Here is a 20,530-nt window from a genome sequence, read left to right as displayed (position 1 = left end):
TGAGGAAAACTGGTCTTTTGTTTCCCACGTTCTGGATTTGCTGTTTTCATTCTTTTGGTGGTGTTTAACATGTTCTTCTACCTTCTGTTTGTCTGCTAAAGCTGGCAGTTAGAGTTGGACACTTGATCAGATTTAGGTTTTTTGTTTTTTTTGTTTTTCTTTTGGCATGAATATAAGTGTTGTTTACTTTTGTCAAGAGGCACACAGCATTTGTTTATGTTAAAGGCCTCTGTGATGTTAAAGGCCAGTCATGACTATTGCTTATATCTACTTTTTATTAGGAGCTGCAAAATGTTACCATTTTAATTCAATTGTTTCTTATTTATTACCCAGAAAATGTCTTAGAAGAATTCTCTTTCATCAGCAGTTTAGTTATCTCTTTCATCAGCAGTACAGTTTGTATGAAAGAGGCAGCTTTCAAAATCATGGGTTGACCTGCCATCCTCCAAAAATGATCACTGGTGATAGATTTTTTTAAATATCAGTATGAACTCGTGGATTTAAGTATTCCACACATTTTAACCCATAACAGTTGATATTTTTATTGAAAGGGCCTTACTTTTACCAACTGAGCTTCAGAGAACCCTAGGGGTTCTTGGGCTTTCCATTTCAAGTCAGAAGATTACAGTTTTAAACTGGTTTCTGTATTGGGCTTCCCTTTGGTTAAAATAAACACTGAATTAAAGCATCACCTCTGAAATTCCTCCACTAACCATGTAGATCTATTGAGGAGGTAGAAGGTGCAAGTTAACAGCATTAACCAGTGAGCAGCTTTTGAATTACAGACTAGGGCCCACAGTGAATGGGACTAAGGAGAAATCCTTCTTGGCAAACTGATAGGGTGCCAGTAGGAGGGCAGGCCTGATGGGGAAGCTCCCTGCTTTCTATGAGAAAAAGTTCTCTGGCTTGCATCACCTTGCTAGGGGTAAGGGCCCTGGTGATGAGCTGAATTGGATTTCTGAGCCCTACTGAATTAAATGTTTTATTTCTGATTTTTCAGTTTATAAGTAATTATAAAGTAAGGGATACCTTTAGGTTTTCAGCACTTCTTTTTTTTTTTTTTTTTTTAAAGAACTCCCTTTCGGAATCAAAGAGAAGTATATACACCGCTGACTCGTTTGAATTAGGGTGAAGCAAAGCACTGTGGTCCTCTCTTACAAACATTTCTCTCATTAGCTGAGGTTTAGTTTTGCTGTGTCATTTCAGCTGTGGAGGCCTTTGGCTTGTTGCAGTGATTTTTCAAACCTTGCTTGAAGCCTGACATTTTCTGAAACCAGCTTTCCTAATCTTTCAGTTCCATATCATCCTCCTTTAGTCTCTTTTTCTTAGTATATATGCGTATAAAGCTTGCCTTTAGATTTTTCCTTTATTGAAACTATTTGTTTTAAAGCTTCTGGTGACCGACAAGTGGATACATGAAAATCTAAACATCTACATTCAGAATGGTTTCTAGGTGTTTCCTACTCCCTCCTTCCTTCTTTTGCTTCTGTACATATGTCATGTGTGCCTGTATTTGCATTTTAATACTGGAAACAGAAACATAGCTTCATATTCTATGTTCTGATCACTTCTAGGAGGTAACAACAATAATTTGTATCTAGTTTATTATGTAAATTCGATGAGGTACACAGATTTTTTTTTTAATGTATTCTCAAGTTAGTTAACATACAGTATAGTCTTGGCTGCAGGAGTTAGAATCCAGTGATACATCACTTATCGATAACAATCAGTGCTCATCCCAAGTATCCTCCTTAATGCCCTTCACCCATTTTTCCCAAGGTACACGGATCTTAAGCCCAGAAAGAGTTTAGTGTTTACTGATTAACAGTCATGTACAGTTACATAGAAATCATAAAAAACCAAAACCATCTAATAATTTCTCACCTAAAACTGTCATATATATGAATTTTTAAAAAATATTTTATTTAGGTGTTTTCCACCTTATTCCAGAAATGGAATTCAGTTTAATATCATCTTTGAACTTAAGAGCAATATTGAAGATGTGTTTTGTGTTCTCTCCATGGCAGTTCTCAAACATAATTCACTCTAGTTCTTGTGAGGTTGCATTGCAATCTCTTGGGGCCTTTGTTTAAAAATTTGTATTTCCTTGGTCTCACTTCAGGCCTACAGAATTAAAATCGCTCTCTGGGTGTGAAGCATAGGAATCTGAAGTTTTAAAGTTCTTTTTTTTTTTTTTTTTTTTTAAGTTTATTTATTTCGAGAGAGAGAAAAAATGCAAGTTGGAGAGGGGCAGCGACAGAGAGAGAGAGAGAGAATGAATCCCATGCTGATAGCTTGGAGCCCTAAGTGGCTCTCCATCTCACACACCAGTGAGATCATGACCTAAGCCAAAATCAAGAGTTGGTCACTTAACCAACTGAGCCACGCTGGTGCCCCTGAAGTTTTAAAGTTTTAAAATCCTGCACATGATTCAAATCCTCAACCGGGTTTGTGAACAAGTACCCTCCTATACTTGGAATCATGCAGGATCCTTAAATAAAATCTTTTATGACCTTAAATCATCAATGGTATTGTTTTCTTCAGATAAGAGCATTTTATACTAGTATACATTTCATTTCTTGGACATACTTTCACATTGTCTATACAGCTTTAAGTTTCGTTAAATGAAGATGTATTTTCCCATATGGCTCTTGTGGACCTCAGCTGTCTGCTGCAGTGTATATTCCTGAGGAACTGAATGACAGGCAAGAAGGCATCTTCTGTGGCACATTTTTTTGAACCAAACCTGAGCATTTGTGGGCCCCTCACTGAAACATGAAGTGTTTTTTTGGCTGTTGAAGTCCGTGGTCCAGAAGCCTATGGCGCTGGCCCTCTGTAGGCCACAGCTGCTCCAGCTTTCCTGGCCATCTCTGCTCTGTGCAGTTTTCTGCCTCATTCATCACGCCAACACTATCGTGTAAGGTGATTGGTCACATAGAATATTTAGCAGCAAACCCCTCTCTGACTTATAATATGCAAATGTTATTCATCTGATGCTTGCTATGCAGCTGTTGCTTTTTTGAGGCCCCGCAACCAATTTCACTTGACTGAAGAAGATGTCTTGGTGTGAAGGATTAAAATGGAATCTTGAGTTACCACGCTACAGAAGCCAACTCAATCCAACGTATATCAAAAAGATTTGGTACCATGAGACTGCTGTTTAATATCACTTTCTGAGCAAGTAGGTTTAACAATAGTAATTTGCCTTAATGTGAAGAGGTTTGAGAGACCTCCATGTGTGTGTGTTTTAATAGTCTTTAATTACCTGGTGTCAATCCCTTTAAGGTATTTGTAAGAAAAGTAATTACTTTTACATTATATCAGGTTTTTAGGGTTTTGTGTTGCTTTCCCCCAGTAGCTACTGAGTCGTTGAGAGCATTACTCCAGGGAAAGGAAAGAGGAAAAAAAATGGCTAAATGCACAGCAATAGGTCTTCAATAATTACTTGTTGATTGATTACCTCTGCTTCTTCTAAGTGTAAAAGACAGAAAATACAAAAAAAAAAAAAAACCAAACACAGACTAGTTTATGGAGGCATTTGTAGGTCATAGAAAATATTTTGGATTTTATTCCAAGTATGATAGAAAGCTGTTGGCTGGTTGAGAAGAGAAAATGACAGTATTTGATTTATCTTTTTTTAAAAGTCTTGCTCAGACTGCTGTGTAGAGGTTAGATTGTAAGGGGGGGGGCAATAGTTAACATGACTAGTCGGGAGGTGTGAGATTAGCAGTGGTAGTAGGAAAAAATACATATTTATATTTATGTTTCAAATCTAGAGCCTTTAGTACTTGTTGACAGTTGGTTATAGAGTGAAAAAGAATGGGGTTGAGGAAGACACCTAGGTTTTTGACCTGAATAAGCCAGTAGATGTAATAGCTGTTTACTGAGATGCGAAAAGCAAGTCTGAGGGAAAGGTTGGAGAATTAAGAGGACCTGCCATGTTTAGATACCTGTTAGGCATCCAAATGGAGATGTCACCTCTGCAGTTGGAAACACAAGTCTGAAGTTACAGGCAGAAAGAAGTCAGGGTAGGCATATATACGTGGAGTAAATAATCTGTAGATGATATTAAAGCTGTGGGAGAGCATGAGATCACCCAGGGACTGAGAAGATGGTGAAAAGTCTACCATTGAGACTTAGGCACTCCAGCATTTAGAAGTCAATAAGAGGAGATTTTGCAAAGGAACCCAAGAAAGAGAAGAAAGAGTACAGGATGGTCAACTATGTTAACATGCTAGTGAGAGGTCAAGTAAGATGTGGATGAAATATTAACCGTTGGATTTAACACTGTGGAGGTGGTCTTTGGTGTTAGTGGAATAATGGAAACTAAAACCTGATTTGAACGAGTTCAAGAGAGAAAGGACCTAAGGAAGTAGTAATAGTTGTGTCAGGGATGACTGATTTGAGAACTCTTGCTGCTGAGGGGAACAGAGCAATGGAGAAGTTATCTGGAAGGAGATAGGAGGTTAAGGGAGGTTTTTGTCATTTTGGTTTTTGTTTGATAAAGTTCATCCTTTATTAAAAAATAGAAGGCAGAGTATATGTGCATAGATGCTGGTAGCTTGGAGACCTGGTGGGAGGAGGATGAAGTTCTGTTGATTGCTTCTATTTTATACTCAGGGAAAGAAGACACAAAACCATGAGCTCAGGGGAGGAAAGAAGGGGAAAGAACATATTGTAACTTTGAGAAGCAATGAGAAGGTGTGAAATGATTCTTTTGAGAGTATGTTGCTTGGTGTTTCAGATCTTTTTAGACTCTGAGATAACAATGTAATCTCAGGAATGCCAAGTATTTCTGTGGATATTCTGCTCAAAGCAACCAGAATAGGAATTAGTTCAGGCCAAAAATTACTAAACATAGTCAGAATGCATCTCAGATTTGTTCAGAAAATGTGTAAAAGTCATTTCATAAATTCCAATCTTTAAATTTTTGAAGAGCTAATACAGCTAGCTACCTGGTTCAAAATGCAAAAAGAATAAATGTGTAAGCAACGAAGGATCTCCTTTCTTTGGTTCCCTACTATGTAATTCCTTTCCGTGGAAAGTGTCAGTGATAACACTTTATTCTATCTCCTTCCAGAGGTACTTTATTGATCCACTGTTTAAAAGCTAACTATATGGTCGAGGGCATGGGTGGCTCAGTGGGTTAAGCGTCTGACTTCAGCTCAGGTCATGATCTCGCTGTTTGCGAGTTCAAGCCCCGTGTCGGGCTTGTGCTGACAGCTCACAGCCTGGAGCCTGTTTCAGATTCTGTGTCTCCCTCTCTCTCTGCCCCTTCCTGGCTTGTGTGCTCTCTCTCTCTCTCTTAAAAATAAATAAACGTTAAAAAAATTAAAAAGCTAAATATATGGTAGGATTTTAAAAATCCTTACTCCAGTTAAGTAAACCATTTTTTAAAATATTACTAATATTCCTTCATCCTTTCTAATTTATACAAAAATGATTTATAAAAAGAGCAAGAAAGAGCATCTGTTTTAATAATGACTTCACTATTTTGGCAGCCATCTGGTAGGAGTTGTTATCTGTTAGATTTTTCTTAAGAAATATATGTATTTGACAACGTTCTTTTTCCTTCTTTGTCTTCACAGCTGATCTAGCATCTTTAATGGATAAAACATATGAGAGAAAGCTGCCTGTTAGTTCTTTAACAATATCACGGGTAAGAAAACTTAAACATCTATATTTTCAAAGGAGGAGGATGAGAGACTCTTTATTTAAATGAAGCTGTGTAAATAAAGACTACCTTTCATAGGAAATACTCTTGCATAGTAGGGTATGTTTTTGTAGTTACTAATAGATATTTTGTGGTAAAGTAGCAAATTTCTATAACTGAAATAAAAAGTAATAAATTTACCAGACTCTGGTGTCAGTGATCATTGTTGTGTATCTGATTTGAATTTTTCTAGGATATGATATTCTGTTCTATGATACTATGATTTTTTTATGTTGATACACCCTTCAAAGTAGTAGTATTTCACTTGTTAATATTGGAAGTGATTTTGATATTTGAGAAAGTCTATAAAAGAATGGATATTACTGTTTAATACTGCAGTGCAGTGGAGCAGAGGGTAATATTAGGCTGAAAATCAGGAATGGTAATTGATAGTAACTGTTACTGAACACTTTCTATACCAGCTATTGTACTAGCTTCTTAATGTACATTACCTCTATTAATTCATTTAATGGCCGTATGAGATAAGCACTGTTAACTGCATTTTATATGTAAGACTCAGACTGGTTGATAACTTACTCAAGTACACACAGTTCATAAATAGAAAAATTGAGCTTCAAACCCAAATCTCTGTGACATCAAAGTCTTTCTCTGTTGCCTCCCTCAAGTAGATCTGATCTTTTCTTTATCATGAATTCATTTTGTGACATTAGGCAATTGAGCCCCTCTCAATTTCCTCATTTCTAGTGTGGGATCAGTAGTATCTCCCCACAGGGCTGGTATGCTAAAATGAGATCTTAATTGTGAAAATTCTTTGTAGAAATTAATGGCACCATAAAATTCAGGATGTTTTTAAATTTACATGAGGAAAAGTAAAGAAACCCTTATCCTTTTTAGTCTCAGTCTTTTCTTTCTGCCTCTTGATATTTTCCTTTTAGTAGGGAAGCAGTTTTAACTAGGTCATAACCTAAATTGTGTAGCCTCAATTTTCAGAGGGGGACTGAAAAGCCATTGCTCATCTCTTACATGATGGATAAGATTTCTGAATGCCATAATACCTGATACTTGTTTAAGCAGCACTTGAGAGCTTAAAGAGCTTTCACGTACATTTTCTCACTGGCGTCTCACACTCTTCAGTGTAGGTGCCCTTATTCTTTTAATGCAGATGGACCAGCTAAGTTCCGGAGTGGCTGTACCATCTGTCTGTGCCACACAGCAAACACTCGCTCAGGAGAATGAGTTCTCAACTTCAAGTCCTGTGTTTGAATTGTGTTTTATCTGCTCCTTAATGAGATTTCTAAATAAAATCCTTAAGTCCTAGACATTTTTAGAAAGCCTCTCCACTTTTGCTCTTTTTCTTCATAAAGTTTCAATTTTAGGCACAACATGCATTTTGTCCTACTCCATCCTTTTTGCCTGTGTCTCCTATAGGATAGAATACATCCTTGGAATAATTTTTTTTGTTTGTTTCTTTACTTTGGAGTTAGGAGCATACACAAGGATTTTATGGTTCAAAGGAAGACTTTGTTGGTGGAAGGATCACAGGTTGACTGGTTCATAGCAGGGTCAGAGTAGGAAAAATGGTCGTAAGGCTACATTTTCTAAATTTAGATTTTCATCTCTTGGGCCATATTTTTTCAGCCATTAGAGTCTTTCTCCTTTCACCTACCTGTTCTCATGTAGGTGAGAAATATTGATAACTAATTATAAACATAGTAGGAGGAGCTCTCTCGTTCTGGGCAAGTTTCATGTTTGGTTTTCAAACAGTTTTTCTTATCAAGGTTGATCTACACATAGAAAAACAGAAGGCTTTGTGTGTTCCTTGCATTAGCACAGAAGGGTTTCAAGAATGGAGCCGTACCATGGGAACAGTGTTCGAATAAAATGGATGTCCTATCTTTTAAAAAAAATTTTTTTAAGTTTATTTATTTTTGAGAGAGAGAGCAAGTGAGCATGAGCTGGGGAGGGGCAGAGAGAGAGGGGAAACACAGAATCCAAAGCAGGCTCCAAGCTATGAGCTGTCAGCACAGAGCCCGACATGGGGCTCGAACTCACAAACCATGAGATAATAACCTGAGCTTAAGTTGGATGCTTACTCAGCTGAGCCACCCAGGTGCCCCTGGATGTCCTATCTTTTTTAAGGTCATTGTGTGAATCAGGTCCAATATATAGCATAATCTGTATTCAAAGTTTATTTTTCTGTCTTTCAGTTTGTGGACAACATTTCATCTAGAGAAGAGATAGACCATGCAGAGTATTACCTTTACAAGTAAGTTTTCCATTTGATTTGACTATATATTCTCTCACAAAGGGTGGTAGGTATTATGCATAATGTTTAGCACCTTTTTAAGTTTGTGTTTTGGAGATATTTCCATATCAGTATATAGATAGCTTCCTCATTTTTTATAACTGCATCATATTCCCTATTGTGAATGTATTATTTAAACCAGTTCTCTATTACAGGACCTTTAGGTTGTTTGCTCTCTTTGTAGTAGGTGTAGTATAGTAATTAACAAACCTGTACACATGTAATTTTACACATAATCCCCATAAGTGTATACATTTGTAATTATAATAGCTGCTGCCAGATTTCTTTCTATTGAGATTTCACCAGCTGACATTACTGCCAGCACTGGAGTAGAAAGGCCTGTTTTTACAGGTTGGCCAACAGGTGTTTTCACACTTTGAGATTTTTTGTCAGTCTGATAGGTAAACAATTTTATATATCTCTTCTCTCCCTTTCTTATTCAGATGGAAGTGCAGTCTATATCCACTATTCAGCACCTATTTTTAATTAACACTATATTTTAAAACTTTACGGACATTACCACATTTGCTTCATACTTTCCCACAGCTGTGAACAATCCTACTGTGAACTACAGACACACTCACCTGTGTGTACAAAGAAAAAGAAGCTTGTTCACTACAGCACCATCTGTGGTAGCAAAAGATGTGAATAACCTAAAGCTTGTTAAATAAGGGACTGGTCAAATAAATCTGATTTTTTTCTTATAGTTTCATCTATCAGATCAAAATGATACCTTACAACTTTTTATTGTGATTCCTTGTTGTGATTTAAAAAATCTGATTTATGATTTGTTCCAATTCCTGGGTTTCAAAAATAGATTCAAACTGACGCTTAAAATGTTTTGGGGTGCCTGGGTGGTTCAGTTGATTAAGCACCTGACTCTTGATTTCAGCTCAGGTCATGATCGCATGGTTTATGAGTTCGAGCCCCACATCTGGCTACGTGCTAACAAAGTGGAGCTTGTGTGAGATTCTCTCTCTCTCTCTCCCTCTCTCTCTACCCCTCCCTAGCTTGCACTTTCTCTCTCTCAAAATACATAAATTAATTAAAAAATGTTCTTAGTAAGCATTACATTAGAATTTGCCATTTGTCCTTTGTTTTAAGAGAGTTTTTTATTTTTTCCATCTGGGTATTTTTTATTATTTCTTTTAATGTTTATTTTATTTTTGAGAGAGAGCATAAGTGGGAGAGGGGCAGGCATAGAGGGGAACAGAGGCTCCCAAGCGGGTTCCACAATGATAGCAACGAACTGGATGCGTGGCTTGAACTCATGAGCCTGAGATCATGACCTGAGCCAAACTAAGACACTCAACCACCTGAGCCATGCAGGTATCCCCTAGGTACATTTTTTAAAGCTTTCTTTATATTAATGAAAATGTATTCAATTTTCTTTTACATGATTTTGCTACATAGAAATGAGCCTTTTTTTTTTTCTTTCTGTCTGAATTGGGTAAATTCTGCCACCTTTTTGGTGTTTTGTGTACAAATGTAAATCTTAATTACATTAGATTTCACACCTGAAATATACTTATTTAAAAGTTTATTTTTGAGAGAGAGATACCGTGTGCACGTGGTAGCATGGGAGGGACAGAAAGAATCCCAAGCAGGCTCCATGCTGCCAGTTCAGAGCCTGATATAGGGCTCGAACCCATGAACAGTGAGATCATGACTTGAGCTGGAACCAAGAGTCAGACGTACAACCAAGTGGGCTACCCAGGCGCCATTAAAAGCATTTATTTGAAATTTAAGATTGCCTTTAATCATTTCATAATTTTAAATTCTAGTCCTGAAATCATAATTGCAAGTGCTCTCCTAAATATAAATGTATTATTTAATGAGAGTAAGCCCTGCCTTTTTTAGTGGTTCTTTGGCACCGTAGGGCTCCTTTGATAGTTATTTTTGCCTGTGGTGGAAAGTGTATTCAGGCCACCATCTTCCCAGTTCTTGTTCTTTTGCTTTGTTGATGGCAAAATGCAGAAAATAGTTCCAATGTCTAAAGAGAAATTATTTCTTAGAATTCTGTCCTGTGGGACACAGTGCCATGATTTTGGGAGAAATACAACCCAAATTTACAAGTACCTCTGTAGTATATAACTGATTTCAGTGATTCAACATTCAGCAAGTGTTTACTGAGCACCTGTTACATGCCTAGGCTGTGTCCAAGGTGCTGGAGTATAGAGACCAAGTTAAAGACTGTCCCATTCCTCATACGTTAAAGTTTAACTGAGAAATTTAAGTCCCGCCTTTAAGACCATCATGATTCCTCTCATGATGTCAGTTTTGTTAGGCCTAGACTCTTACTGAAAGTTTCCTAAACTCTTTCTCCTGTTTCCATATAGGTTATATAGAAGACTCTTACCCATCTTAAGATGAGTCACTGTTTAATTTGACATCCCATCCTTTGCTTAATCAAAACTGAGGTTCTAATATACTGAATGTCAACTATACTTCAATAAAAAAAACAAAACTATTGTTCTAACAATGACATCACTTTATTTCTGTTGTTTCTCCTCCCTTCCATTGCCAAGAAAATTGGCTCTCTTTTTTCTCAGCCTTTTTTTTTTAAAGAAATAAACATTTTTGTGACTTCATGAAATTACTGTTATATGTGTATGGGACTAGGTATAACCCCAAAAAACTGCATCAAGATGTAGATAATGGAGGTTGGCTACATTCACTCATTAGCTAAATGTCTCATTCCTGCTTTCTAGCTTTAGAGAATATATAAAGGTTGTGCCTCAGCAAAATTAGAAGTTACAAGTAATGAACTCTCAAGGTTTCTCTGCATTAATTGAAGTCAGGAATGTCGATCCAAAAGACACCAAGGGCCTGTGGTATTGCCACCAGTTAGGTCTTCAGCATGTAGTGGTTGTGATGCCCAGCATCCCCACATGGGATGACTTTAGACATCTTAGAGAAGTTTATGATCACCAGTCTAGAGTAAGGAAATGAAGCCATTTCTTAATCCCAAATAACTGACAGCTTCTTGGGAGGATTTCTCACTCCCCAGGCAGTACCATCTTTGAGGGTAGGGCACACAACAGGACTTTGGGCTGCCACCTCTGTCATTAGCTCAACTCTTTATCTGCCTCAGCCTGTGCGGGTCAGGCTCAGCAAGTAGAGCCTAACTGCTGTGTTCTCCCATCTTCTAGTGATCGGTCTCCCCACTGATGATGTAAGCAGTATTAGAGCCAGAGAAGTTTGGAACCTTGCGTGACCAGTGGAGGGCTGACTGAGCATCTGCCGTTGACTCAGGTGCACAAGTTCCAGCAGTTCAGGGTGCTGCTGGCACAGGCCGGCTTGTTACCATTCTATCCTCCCAGGAGAGAATTTTAGCCTTTGACTCTCCTGAGGGACACAGGTTTAAAAGTTTAGAGGCTTCAAGATTGAGATTTCCAGGGATCTTTTAAGGAGAGTTAGAAAGGCTGCGTTTGAGAGAGTATGAGGGAAAAGAATATCCAAACACCCCTATTTGACCCCTGGGGGACTGCAACCTGATGATCAGCTTTTCCCCCCACCATTCATTAAACAACAACAACAACGAACAAACAAAATCAAAAACGAGGAAAGGGCAGTGATGCTTTAAACAAAGGAATAATGTGAACTAAAGGTGATTAAAGCAGTTAATACCAGACACTATATAGGTTGACAAGAAAAAGAGTCCCTGATAATATTCTACACATCTAATGGGAAAATAAAACCAAGAGTAAAAATGAGTACAACAGCACAAGCGCTGAACTGAAGTACAATAAATAAAATCCGTCAGTAAGAAACAAGAGAAGGCATGCTAAGAACTGGTGGGCTCTAACAAAATAAAGGAAACAAGATTAAAATAGGAGAATAAAAAAGTGAACAGAAAATGAGGTAAGAAGAACCCGATCCCCCACATACTCTGTTCACACCATATGTATAGATACGGCTGGGAGAGTGGGAAAATAGGCATAGACGTGCTATTGCACTCGTACTGTCAACAGGCCGAATAGTACCTTCTTTGTGAGTGCTTTTCAAGCTGCTTCCAACAAGCCTTGGAGCTGATCGCTCACAGGGGCCTCGGGGCTGTGGGCCTGGGAGGAAAAGGCAGTGACAGAGAAGCCAGGCAATGCTGCCACCAGCTCTCTGCTTCTGTTTCTGCTTCTGTTTAAGCCAGGGAAGCTGTGCCTCCAACTGCTTTATGTATATGTTGGGGTCTGCGGAGAGAATGTAGAGAGGTCTGTGAACTTCAATGAGAATAAAACTATGTATTTATTTTCACTAAACTCTCAATAATATTTAGCATTTCCTTCAATTATGAATATTTGCAACAGATCACAGTATTATAAGCAGCATCTGTGTCTTTCTCACTAATAAAAGCAGATTTTTCAAATCTCACACGTTTGTTGCAGATCTCTTGACAAATTATGCTCATCACTGCTTAGAAATTAAATTTGGGGGGGCCCTGGGTGGCTTATTTGGCTCCGGTCATCATCTCGTGGTTCATGAGTTTGAGCCTCGCTTTGGGCTCTGTGCTGACAGTTGAGAGCCTGGAGCCTGCTTCAAAGTCTGTGTCTCCCTCTTTTCTCTGCCCTCCCCCTACTCATTCTCTCTCTCTTTCTCTCAAAAAAAAAAAAAAAATACATAAACATTGCATTTGGAATTAAACTGCTAGATAGTGTTAATTCGTGCATTAATACAGAAGCACATGTTCCCACATCTTAAGGATTTTTTTAATATTTTGATAATTTCACTGTAACTGGTTTCCTTTGTGATCCTGTGTGCTTTTATTTTATGCATTTAAAACATCATTCTGAGGAGTTTATGAGCTTCATCAGACTGCCGGAGAATTCATGCCACAAAGAAATGTCAAGAACCCTGCTATGAGATTGTGTTTGAAAAGTCCTTTGCTTAGGTTTCCTCCAGGCCTTTTGAAATTTTCTAGGTCTTTGTTTTTTCCTTCTTACAAGGAAGGCTTTCTTTTCTTATTTTAGTTTAGACTTTATAGAGTAAGACGAACATATGGTTTATAGGTGTGCTGTTTTCCAAATGAAAGCTTAAATACAGCCAGTCTCATAAGCTTCTCCACAGAGCTTGAAGAAGATGTGGGGAAAGTGAAGAGATGCAGACTGGCCAGAGATGCTGTAGGCAGGAGATCATTGCAGGGGCGGGATTGAGCAGGATACACTTCTGCCCGGTTTTGGTATCGCCACCCATCCGTTCTCTGGGCTTGGTGAGGGAGAAGCCATGATGCTGCTTAGCAGTAAGCAGAGGTGTTAAGGCACTGAGGAGAAAAGTAACTGTGCAACCGATGGCTGCTGAGAGGAAAGGGCCCTTCACAGGGCATCTGACTGCTAGGCATGCATAAGAAGCTGACAGCTCAGTTATGCTCTATATTTGCTAAAAAAGAGTTTTATATGCCCCGTGTTAGTGTGAAAAGGAGTTGAGCAAAATATTTTTCCCTCGGGCATAGGATTAATTTCTGTTTCCTACCCTGTACCCTCTCTTTGGCGTTTGAAGAAAAATGTCTTTCTGTCTTTGCTTTACTATAAACTTACAACATTCCTAAGAATTAGATTTGCATCTTTATTTTACTGATGCCCAGACTAAGGCATAGAGATTACTGAGAGCAGCCAACATAGATGGTGTGCACGTAAGCGGCTGCCTAACCCAGGCAGAGAAGGGAAGCCAAAAGGATGTAATGTAAACAGAGGGACAGTACTGTGAAAACAGTAGTGTTTGCACAGTGGAAGATATTATCAGTAAGGGTCCCAGTATGCTTTTTTTTCGAGGAAACTGAGACAGAAGGAATTCCATAGAGACCAGAGTATAGAGCATGGTAAAGCAGGAGAAAATTAAAATTAAGAGATAGGAGGAAATGTGTTATATTTTGTGTAGTCTCTGGGTTGTTGATGGTACTTGGTTTCTAGAGGCTGTGGTCTTAGCTTTTTCTCCACAAGAGATCCCTTTTAAGATCTGTCAACTTGAAGTCTGTTATAGTGAGCTTACCTAGAGTTTTCCTTTATCAGTTGGTGAAAAGCGTCTCTTTGTCAGGCTACCTTGTCAATAGTTCTGAGCTCAGGACTCCCCAAGTCCATGTGTGCTGCCCACATATATACACGTGATCCCCGAGGCAGGCTGTAATCTCCATTTTCAGGAGATAAAACTGTATGTCATCGGTAAAATTATGGCATCAGTTAAAGCCATTGTTTTCATGGTTCTAACAAGCTTTAACAATTCCTGTATTGGTATTTGATTACTGAATTAATTGAATGCAAAGTCAAGCCATAAAAACTCCTTCTTTCCATGTGTATCTTCCTCTTCACCAAGGATGCTTGCAAATTACATCTTTAAAGTCTTATTTAGACTTTCCGATACTTTTGAGACCATGGCAGTTTAGCATGCATAAAATTAAACTTGTTCCTTTTACTGTCAGAGTGTCAGTAATCAGAACTGATAATTTAATCTGCAGCACAATTATCATTCTTGAAGGCTAAGTGATAGAAATTTCTGATGTACATAACATATTCTCTCTATTTTAAGAATGTAACATTTTTTAAAAATAGTCTTGGTTTTTAGCAAAAATGTGGGGAATACTGAATTCATTGCCTTATAATAAGAAGAGATTGTCACAGAGCTGCATGAGAAGGTTTTTTTCCTCAGAATACAGCTCCGTATTGTCATGGGGAGTGACCTGCCACCCATTAATGAGCGGAAGTCAAGGTAGTGAGTGTGGCAGGCTGTGTGCTGCCAACACATTCATCCACACCGTACCTTAGCCTCAAGCATCTCTCCTGAGTTGCTTAACTGACCTGGCAGATAGCAGGCATCCGTGGTTGGGGACGGATGGCAGGTCAGCAACAGCTGGGGTGAGGCAGATGGCAGCCTGCATGTCTCCAGGTCCCAGGTTGGCAGCCAGTCTAAAAAAGGACGGTCCAAAATAGCTCCATTCTTTCAATAAACAAAAATATCCCTGTGGCTCCTTGGAAGGTGAGCGCACTACCCTAGGCCCATGTTGTAAGAATCTGTGTCTGTCTGTCGAAAGAGGGGAAGGTGGGAGCTGATGAGGAGCTTAAGCAGTAGTAATTTTCCTTTGCAGGCATGGGGATTGTATATTACAGCAATGAAAGGAAATCAGAGATTTTTCTGTTAGCCTGTTGCCAGGTGTCATTATGTTTCAACGTTATTAAGAAATGAGTAAGAGCCCAAGAGGAGGGAAATGACTTGTAACAGCATTTTTAAAAAACACTTCCATTCTTTAATATTGCCGAGTGCTTTATTTACTTCTTATTTGCTAATCCTTACCACAGGCCTAGGAGACAGTTTCTTACTGTTAATGGCTCTGCAATAGAGAATAGTCCATTGTCAGGGGCACTGTCTGCACCTTGCCAAAGACCCGCTGGAGCAGTGTGCTGGGAGTTAGGGTGAGGACTGTGTCCCCAGCTCCTTTAGACTGTGCACTTAACTCCTGACCAGTCTCACTGCAGCCTGGGGGCCTCATCATACCAGAGGGGTGACCTTCAAGGGTATTTTCCTGGCTTTTGTCCACACATGCTACCTAGCTTTCCCAGCGGGATCTGATACCTTAGATAGGTACTTTATTTTTCCGGAGTGATGAGTCCCCTGGAGGCTCTCATCCTAGGAGTCCATAGCAGTCCAGGCAGCTGCAAACATCTATGTACGAAGCTTTGTAGGGACCGATGCCTTCATTTCTTTGTGGTAAATACCTGGGAGTGGAATGGGTGGAGCATATGGTAGGTAGACATTTTCCGAACTGTTTTTCAAAGTGGTTTTACTGTCTTACCATCCCAACAGCAGTTCCAGATCCTCCACATTGTTGCCAACACGTTTAGCCTTATTAATAGGGTTTAGTGGTATCTCATTGTGGTCTTAATTTATTTTTGCCTAAATGACTCATGATGTAGAACATCTTTTCATGTGCTTTTCTGCCGTGTCTACGTCTCCTTTGGCAACGTGACTGTTGAACTCCTTTTCCTATTTTTCTTTTTATTTGATTGCTTGCGTTTTTATTAGTGGGTGTTAAGAATTCTTTATCTCATAGTTGTGTCTTTTTGCTCACTTAACAGTGATTTTCAGAGGGCAGTTTTTAGTTTTGATGGAAGTCCAGTTTGTCAGTTCTTTTCTTTTATGGATTGTGCTTTTGCCACCAGTGGAGAAGTTTTTGCCTAGCCCAACAGCATAAAGATTTTTCTCCTGTGTTTCCTTTAAGTTCCTAGCTTTAGGCCTCATAGTTTGGACTGTGATCCGTTCTGGGTTATGTGTTGTATATGGTGTGAGGTAAGAATCAAAGGTAATTCTTTGGCATAAGAATACCTGGTTGTATCAGCACCGTTTGTTGAAAAGTCTATTCTTTTTGAACTGAATTACCTTTGAGTTTCTGTGGAAAATCAGTTGTTTGTATATGTGTGAGTCTACTTCAGTACTGTTTTGTTCCATTGACCTATGTTCCATTGCTATCTTGATGCAAGTACCACACTGTCTTGATGCCTCTAGTTTTATAATAAGTCTTAAAATCAGCTATTCTAAGTCCTCCAACTCGGTTCTTTTCCAGAATCATTTTGGCTGGTTCAGGTCCTTTGCATCCCATATCAGTTTTAGGGTGTGTTCTCACACACATAATGCACATACACACACACCTATGAAATAATATCCATTACAAAAAGTAAAAGATTATGTTGATCTACAGGGGCGTGATTAATTATTAACAGTACAATACAGGGCAATGAAAAGAATGAAAACTTTATTCATATTTCCAATGGAACAAGTTATAAAACGCATTCAGTGAAAAAAAGTATAGACTTTTTTCATTACATTACCATCATGGATTCTATGTAAATGTAATATGTGTATATGTACTTTGATACATATGTGTGTATATGTGTTTATATGCATAGACTGTCTCTGGAATGGCATATATATACCCACAAAAATTGGTAAAACTGGTTTCTTTGGGGGAACAGTCCTGGGTGATTTTTTTTTTTTTTTTTTTAAAGACCTGGGTTGACTACTGACTGAATTCTCTCTTGTACCTTCTGAATTTCGTATCATAGATATATATTATTCAAAGAAAAATTTTAAAAAGATCCTCAACATAGTTATCAGTAGATTCTTTTTTTAAATTTTTAAAAAATCTTTATTTTTGAGAGAGAGAGAGAGAGAGACAGAGTGCAAGTGGGGGAGGAACAGAGAGACTGGGGGCGGGGGCGGGGGTAAGACGCAGAATCTAAAGCAGGCTCCAGTGTCTGAGCTGTCACCACAGAGTACGACGCAGGGCTCGAACTCATGACCCTCGAGATCATGACCTAGGCCGAAGTCGAATGTTTACCTGATTGAGCCACCCAGGTGTCCCTCAGTAGATTCTTGAGAAGTATGTATCATAATAAAGGTATTTCAGGAATATTAATAACAGTAAATTTTGGATTGAAAGGGATAAGTGTTGAAGGGAAATTAATTGTCTGCATAAGGTGATAAAAGGCCTGTTGTGTGGTAGTTGACAGTGGAAATGAAGAGAGAAATGTTTTACACATAGGAAGGAAAAAAATCGATCAACAGGATTAGTGACAGGTTGAATGTGATGATACAAAACAAGGATCAAAAATGAGGCGAAAATGGAACTTCAGGTAAATGAGAAAATGGCTAGTCCATTGTTGGAAGTATTGAACCGGAAGCAGATTTAGACAGCAAGACAGCAAGATGGTAGGTTTTTCTTTGGTGTTTTTACTGTACGTGTACAGATTTCTGAGTTTGCTGTATCACATCTTATATCTACCAACCACATTTGAACTGTTTCAGAGGAACTAGTCACAGACTTTTGGAGAAAGAACAGCTGGAAAACATACCTATGTTGGGGTCTTCCTGATGTCCTAGTGCCAGCTGGGAAATTTTGGAGTAGGCATTCTCTCAAGTCCTGTTAACTTTCAGAGTCTATGAAATTGAGACTTGGGCAGGCAGGCTAAGCAATCTCTTACGAGCCACGTAACAAATCCAAGCACTGGCTACAGATGAAGGCCTCACTTCCAATTCACAGGCTCATCAGTTAGACCAACGTATCTCATAGTGCCAGTTCTTTGTCCTAAGGCAGTCTAAGGAATAAAGCAGAACATAAAGACTCAGTGAATACTTGAATACCTTATAACAGAGTAACATAAAACTAATTAAACTCAGAAAAAAACTAGCATATACAGACATACAACTGTAAGAAAAATGCATAATTATGAAAAAAAAAAAGTGTAAAGACCCTGAAGGAATCAGGATGGCAGGAAATAGGTGACATGGATTTTAGGACCAATTTAGTTTCCACTTTGATCTGTAACTTGGAGCCAGTTAATGAACTCTCTGGAGATTAGCTTTCTGGATGAGCATCTGATCTTGGATGCTTCCCAAGTCACCATGCATATCTAAAATTCTGTGTTTCTCAATCCCATTGATCTAGAAGCTAGACCTTATCACCAGAAACCTCAGACTTTGAAAGCCTGAGATTCTGGTTTTTGTTTAGTTTCTTACCCAGGACTTTACTTAAATAGTGGAGTTGAATTTTCAGCCACATTAACTATGAGTATCCATAGAAAAACTAGTGAATATAGATAAACAACAGAAAGTGTAAGGGGATCTCTTAATCTCTTTTGGATTTGGGTGACATTCTTCATTTGCTGTCTTCTTTGTAAATACTTTTAGTAAATCTCTTGGTATAAGAAGCTGGGTATTCACTCTTATTTTCCAGGAAGCCAGTTTTTTGTATGTTTTTGATACTTTCCTATTATCTTTCTCTGGAGGGCCCACAAAGCACCTATTCTTGATGCCTTGCATATACATGGAATTTAAAAGCAAAATAGATCTATTTTGATAGCTGCTGAACCCTCTGTGGATTAAACCTAAAAAAAGTTATGTAGTTTCATATAAAAAGATATATCCCAAGTTGTTTTTTTCCAGAGCATAAAGTCCTTTGATCAGAAAAAGAAAAAATCATTTTCTTGGCTGTTTTCATAAGTGCAAAGTCATTATCAAGGTAGCAGAAATTATAGCTATAGGACAGAAAGACATAACTGTAATGTCTTATGCTTAGAGTGTCTTCAGCAGGATTTTGCATGTAAGGCAGTTTGATTTAGAGATAATTAAGAAATTTTCTCAGGAGCTGGTATGGTATTTAAGGGAAAGATAGTAGTTACACAGAAGTTTCAAGAAGACCTTTGTGAGAACTGATTTCATCATGAGTTTTGAGGCCACTGGCAAGTAAATTCCGAAGTATTTTCAGATGCCATGTGTCTAGGCAACAGGACACTTGAGGAACTAGAAGTAATTGATGTGAATTCTCTTTGGTGCCCATGCTGTAATGATTTTCTTGATAGATTTCCAGTTATGTTTGTTTTTACCATATAGACTTTATATTTTGAGATCTATTCTGTTCTTCTTTTTAATAGCAATGCTGATTTTAAGACCCATGGTGTACCACATTTCATAGCTAGTAATGGGTAAGGCTGGGACATAAAACCAGGTTGTCCAACTCCAGGCCAGTATAGCACATAATCAGTATATTTATGACACACTGGCTATTAGATGGCTCTGTGTTGGATGTTACCAAGAGCTGAAATGCAGCTCGGCCATTTGTCTTCATTGATGAAAGCCACGCAGAGTTTTGATATATATATGTGTGTATGTATACACACACACACACACACACACACACACACACAGCTTGTTATAGCCCTCCATTTCCTGAGATAATAGCAGGTACTATCTGTTAACACGGATGGCACACTTTCACAGAGCTTTCACACTCCAACCAGAAATGGACTGCTATTCTCTGAGTGCACCACATGTTTTCTTCTCTTTGGCCTCTCCCCATCTCCTGATAAAATGCAACCTTTCTTTTAAGGCCTGTCCCAACCAAATACTGCTACATCCATAAATTTGCCCTGATTTTCGCCATTTGAATATGATCTCTCTGACCCTCTTCCAGAGAATTTTCTTTTATCTACTCAGGGGTGCTTAGTTGGTTTTTTTTTTTTTTCTTTGACTAGTCAGAAATATGTATTTCTTATTTTTTCTTTACTTGAGGAACAGTATAGTATAGTAGATAAGAGCATGAATGGGGTGCCTGGGTGGCTCAGTCAGTTAAGCATCAGGCTTCAGCTCAGGTCATGACCTCACAGTTCGTGAGGTTGAGCCCCGCGTCAGGCTCTGTGCTGCCAGCTCAGAGGCTGGATCCTGCTTTGGATTCTGTGTCTCCCTCTCTCTCTGCCCCTCCCCCTCTCGCACTCTGTCCCTCTCTCAAAAATGAATAAAGGTTAAAAAAAAGGAGGGGCGCCTGGGTGGCTCAGTTGGTTGACCGTCCGACTTCGGCTCAGGTCATGATCTCACAGTGCGTGAGTTTGAGCCCCACGTTGGGCTCTGTGCTGACAGATCAGAGCCTGGAGCCTGCTTCAAATTCTGTGTCTCCCTCTCTCTCTGCCCCTCCCCCACTCATGTTCTGTCTCTCTCAAAAATAAACATTAAAAAATTTTTAAAATAAATAAATAAAGGAAAAGAGCATGGCCTCTGGAGCCAATCTGGCTAGATTGGAA

The 20,530-nt window shown here is 38.7% G+C and overlaps 1 protein-coding gene across 3 annotated transcripts in view; it reads left to right on the top strand.

The window, feature by feature from the left end:
* Positions 1-20,530, top strand: part of MRPS27 (mitochondrial ribosomal protein S27) — a 130,092-nt gene that overhangs the window by 52,983 nt on the left and 56,579 nt on the right. For 2 of the 3 annotated variants that reach the window (XM_049649608.1, XM_049649607.1), the window contains 2 exons: positions 5,589-5,659; positions 7,882-7,940. In XM_049649608.1, coding sequence (XP_049505565.1) covers positions 5,606-5,659; positions 7,882-7,940 — 113 coding nt within the window. In that variant the 5' untranslated portion in view covers positions 5,589-5,605. Of the gene's footprint in view, positions 1-3,008; positions 3,182-5,588; positions 5,660-7,881; positions 7,941-20,530 lie in introns of all 3 variants that reach the window. The other variant, XM_049649609.1, reaches the window with a different exon arrangement.

This window comes from Panthera uncia (assembly GCF_023721935.1).
Source record: "Panthera uncia isolate 11264 chromosome A1 unlocalized genomic scaffold, Puncia_PCG_1.0 HiC_scaffold_17, whole genome shotgun sequence".
NCBI classification, from domain to species: domain Eukaryota; kingdom Metazoa; phylum Chordata; class Mammalia; order Carnivora; family Felidae; genus Panthera; species Panthera uncia.
Note: the sequence above shows the minus strand (reverse complement) of the source record. Positions and strands in the feature narration are given on the sequence as shown.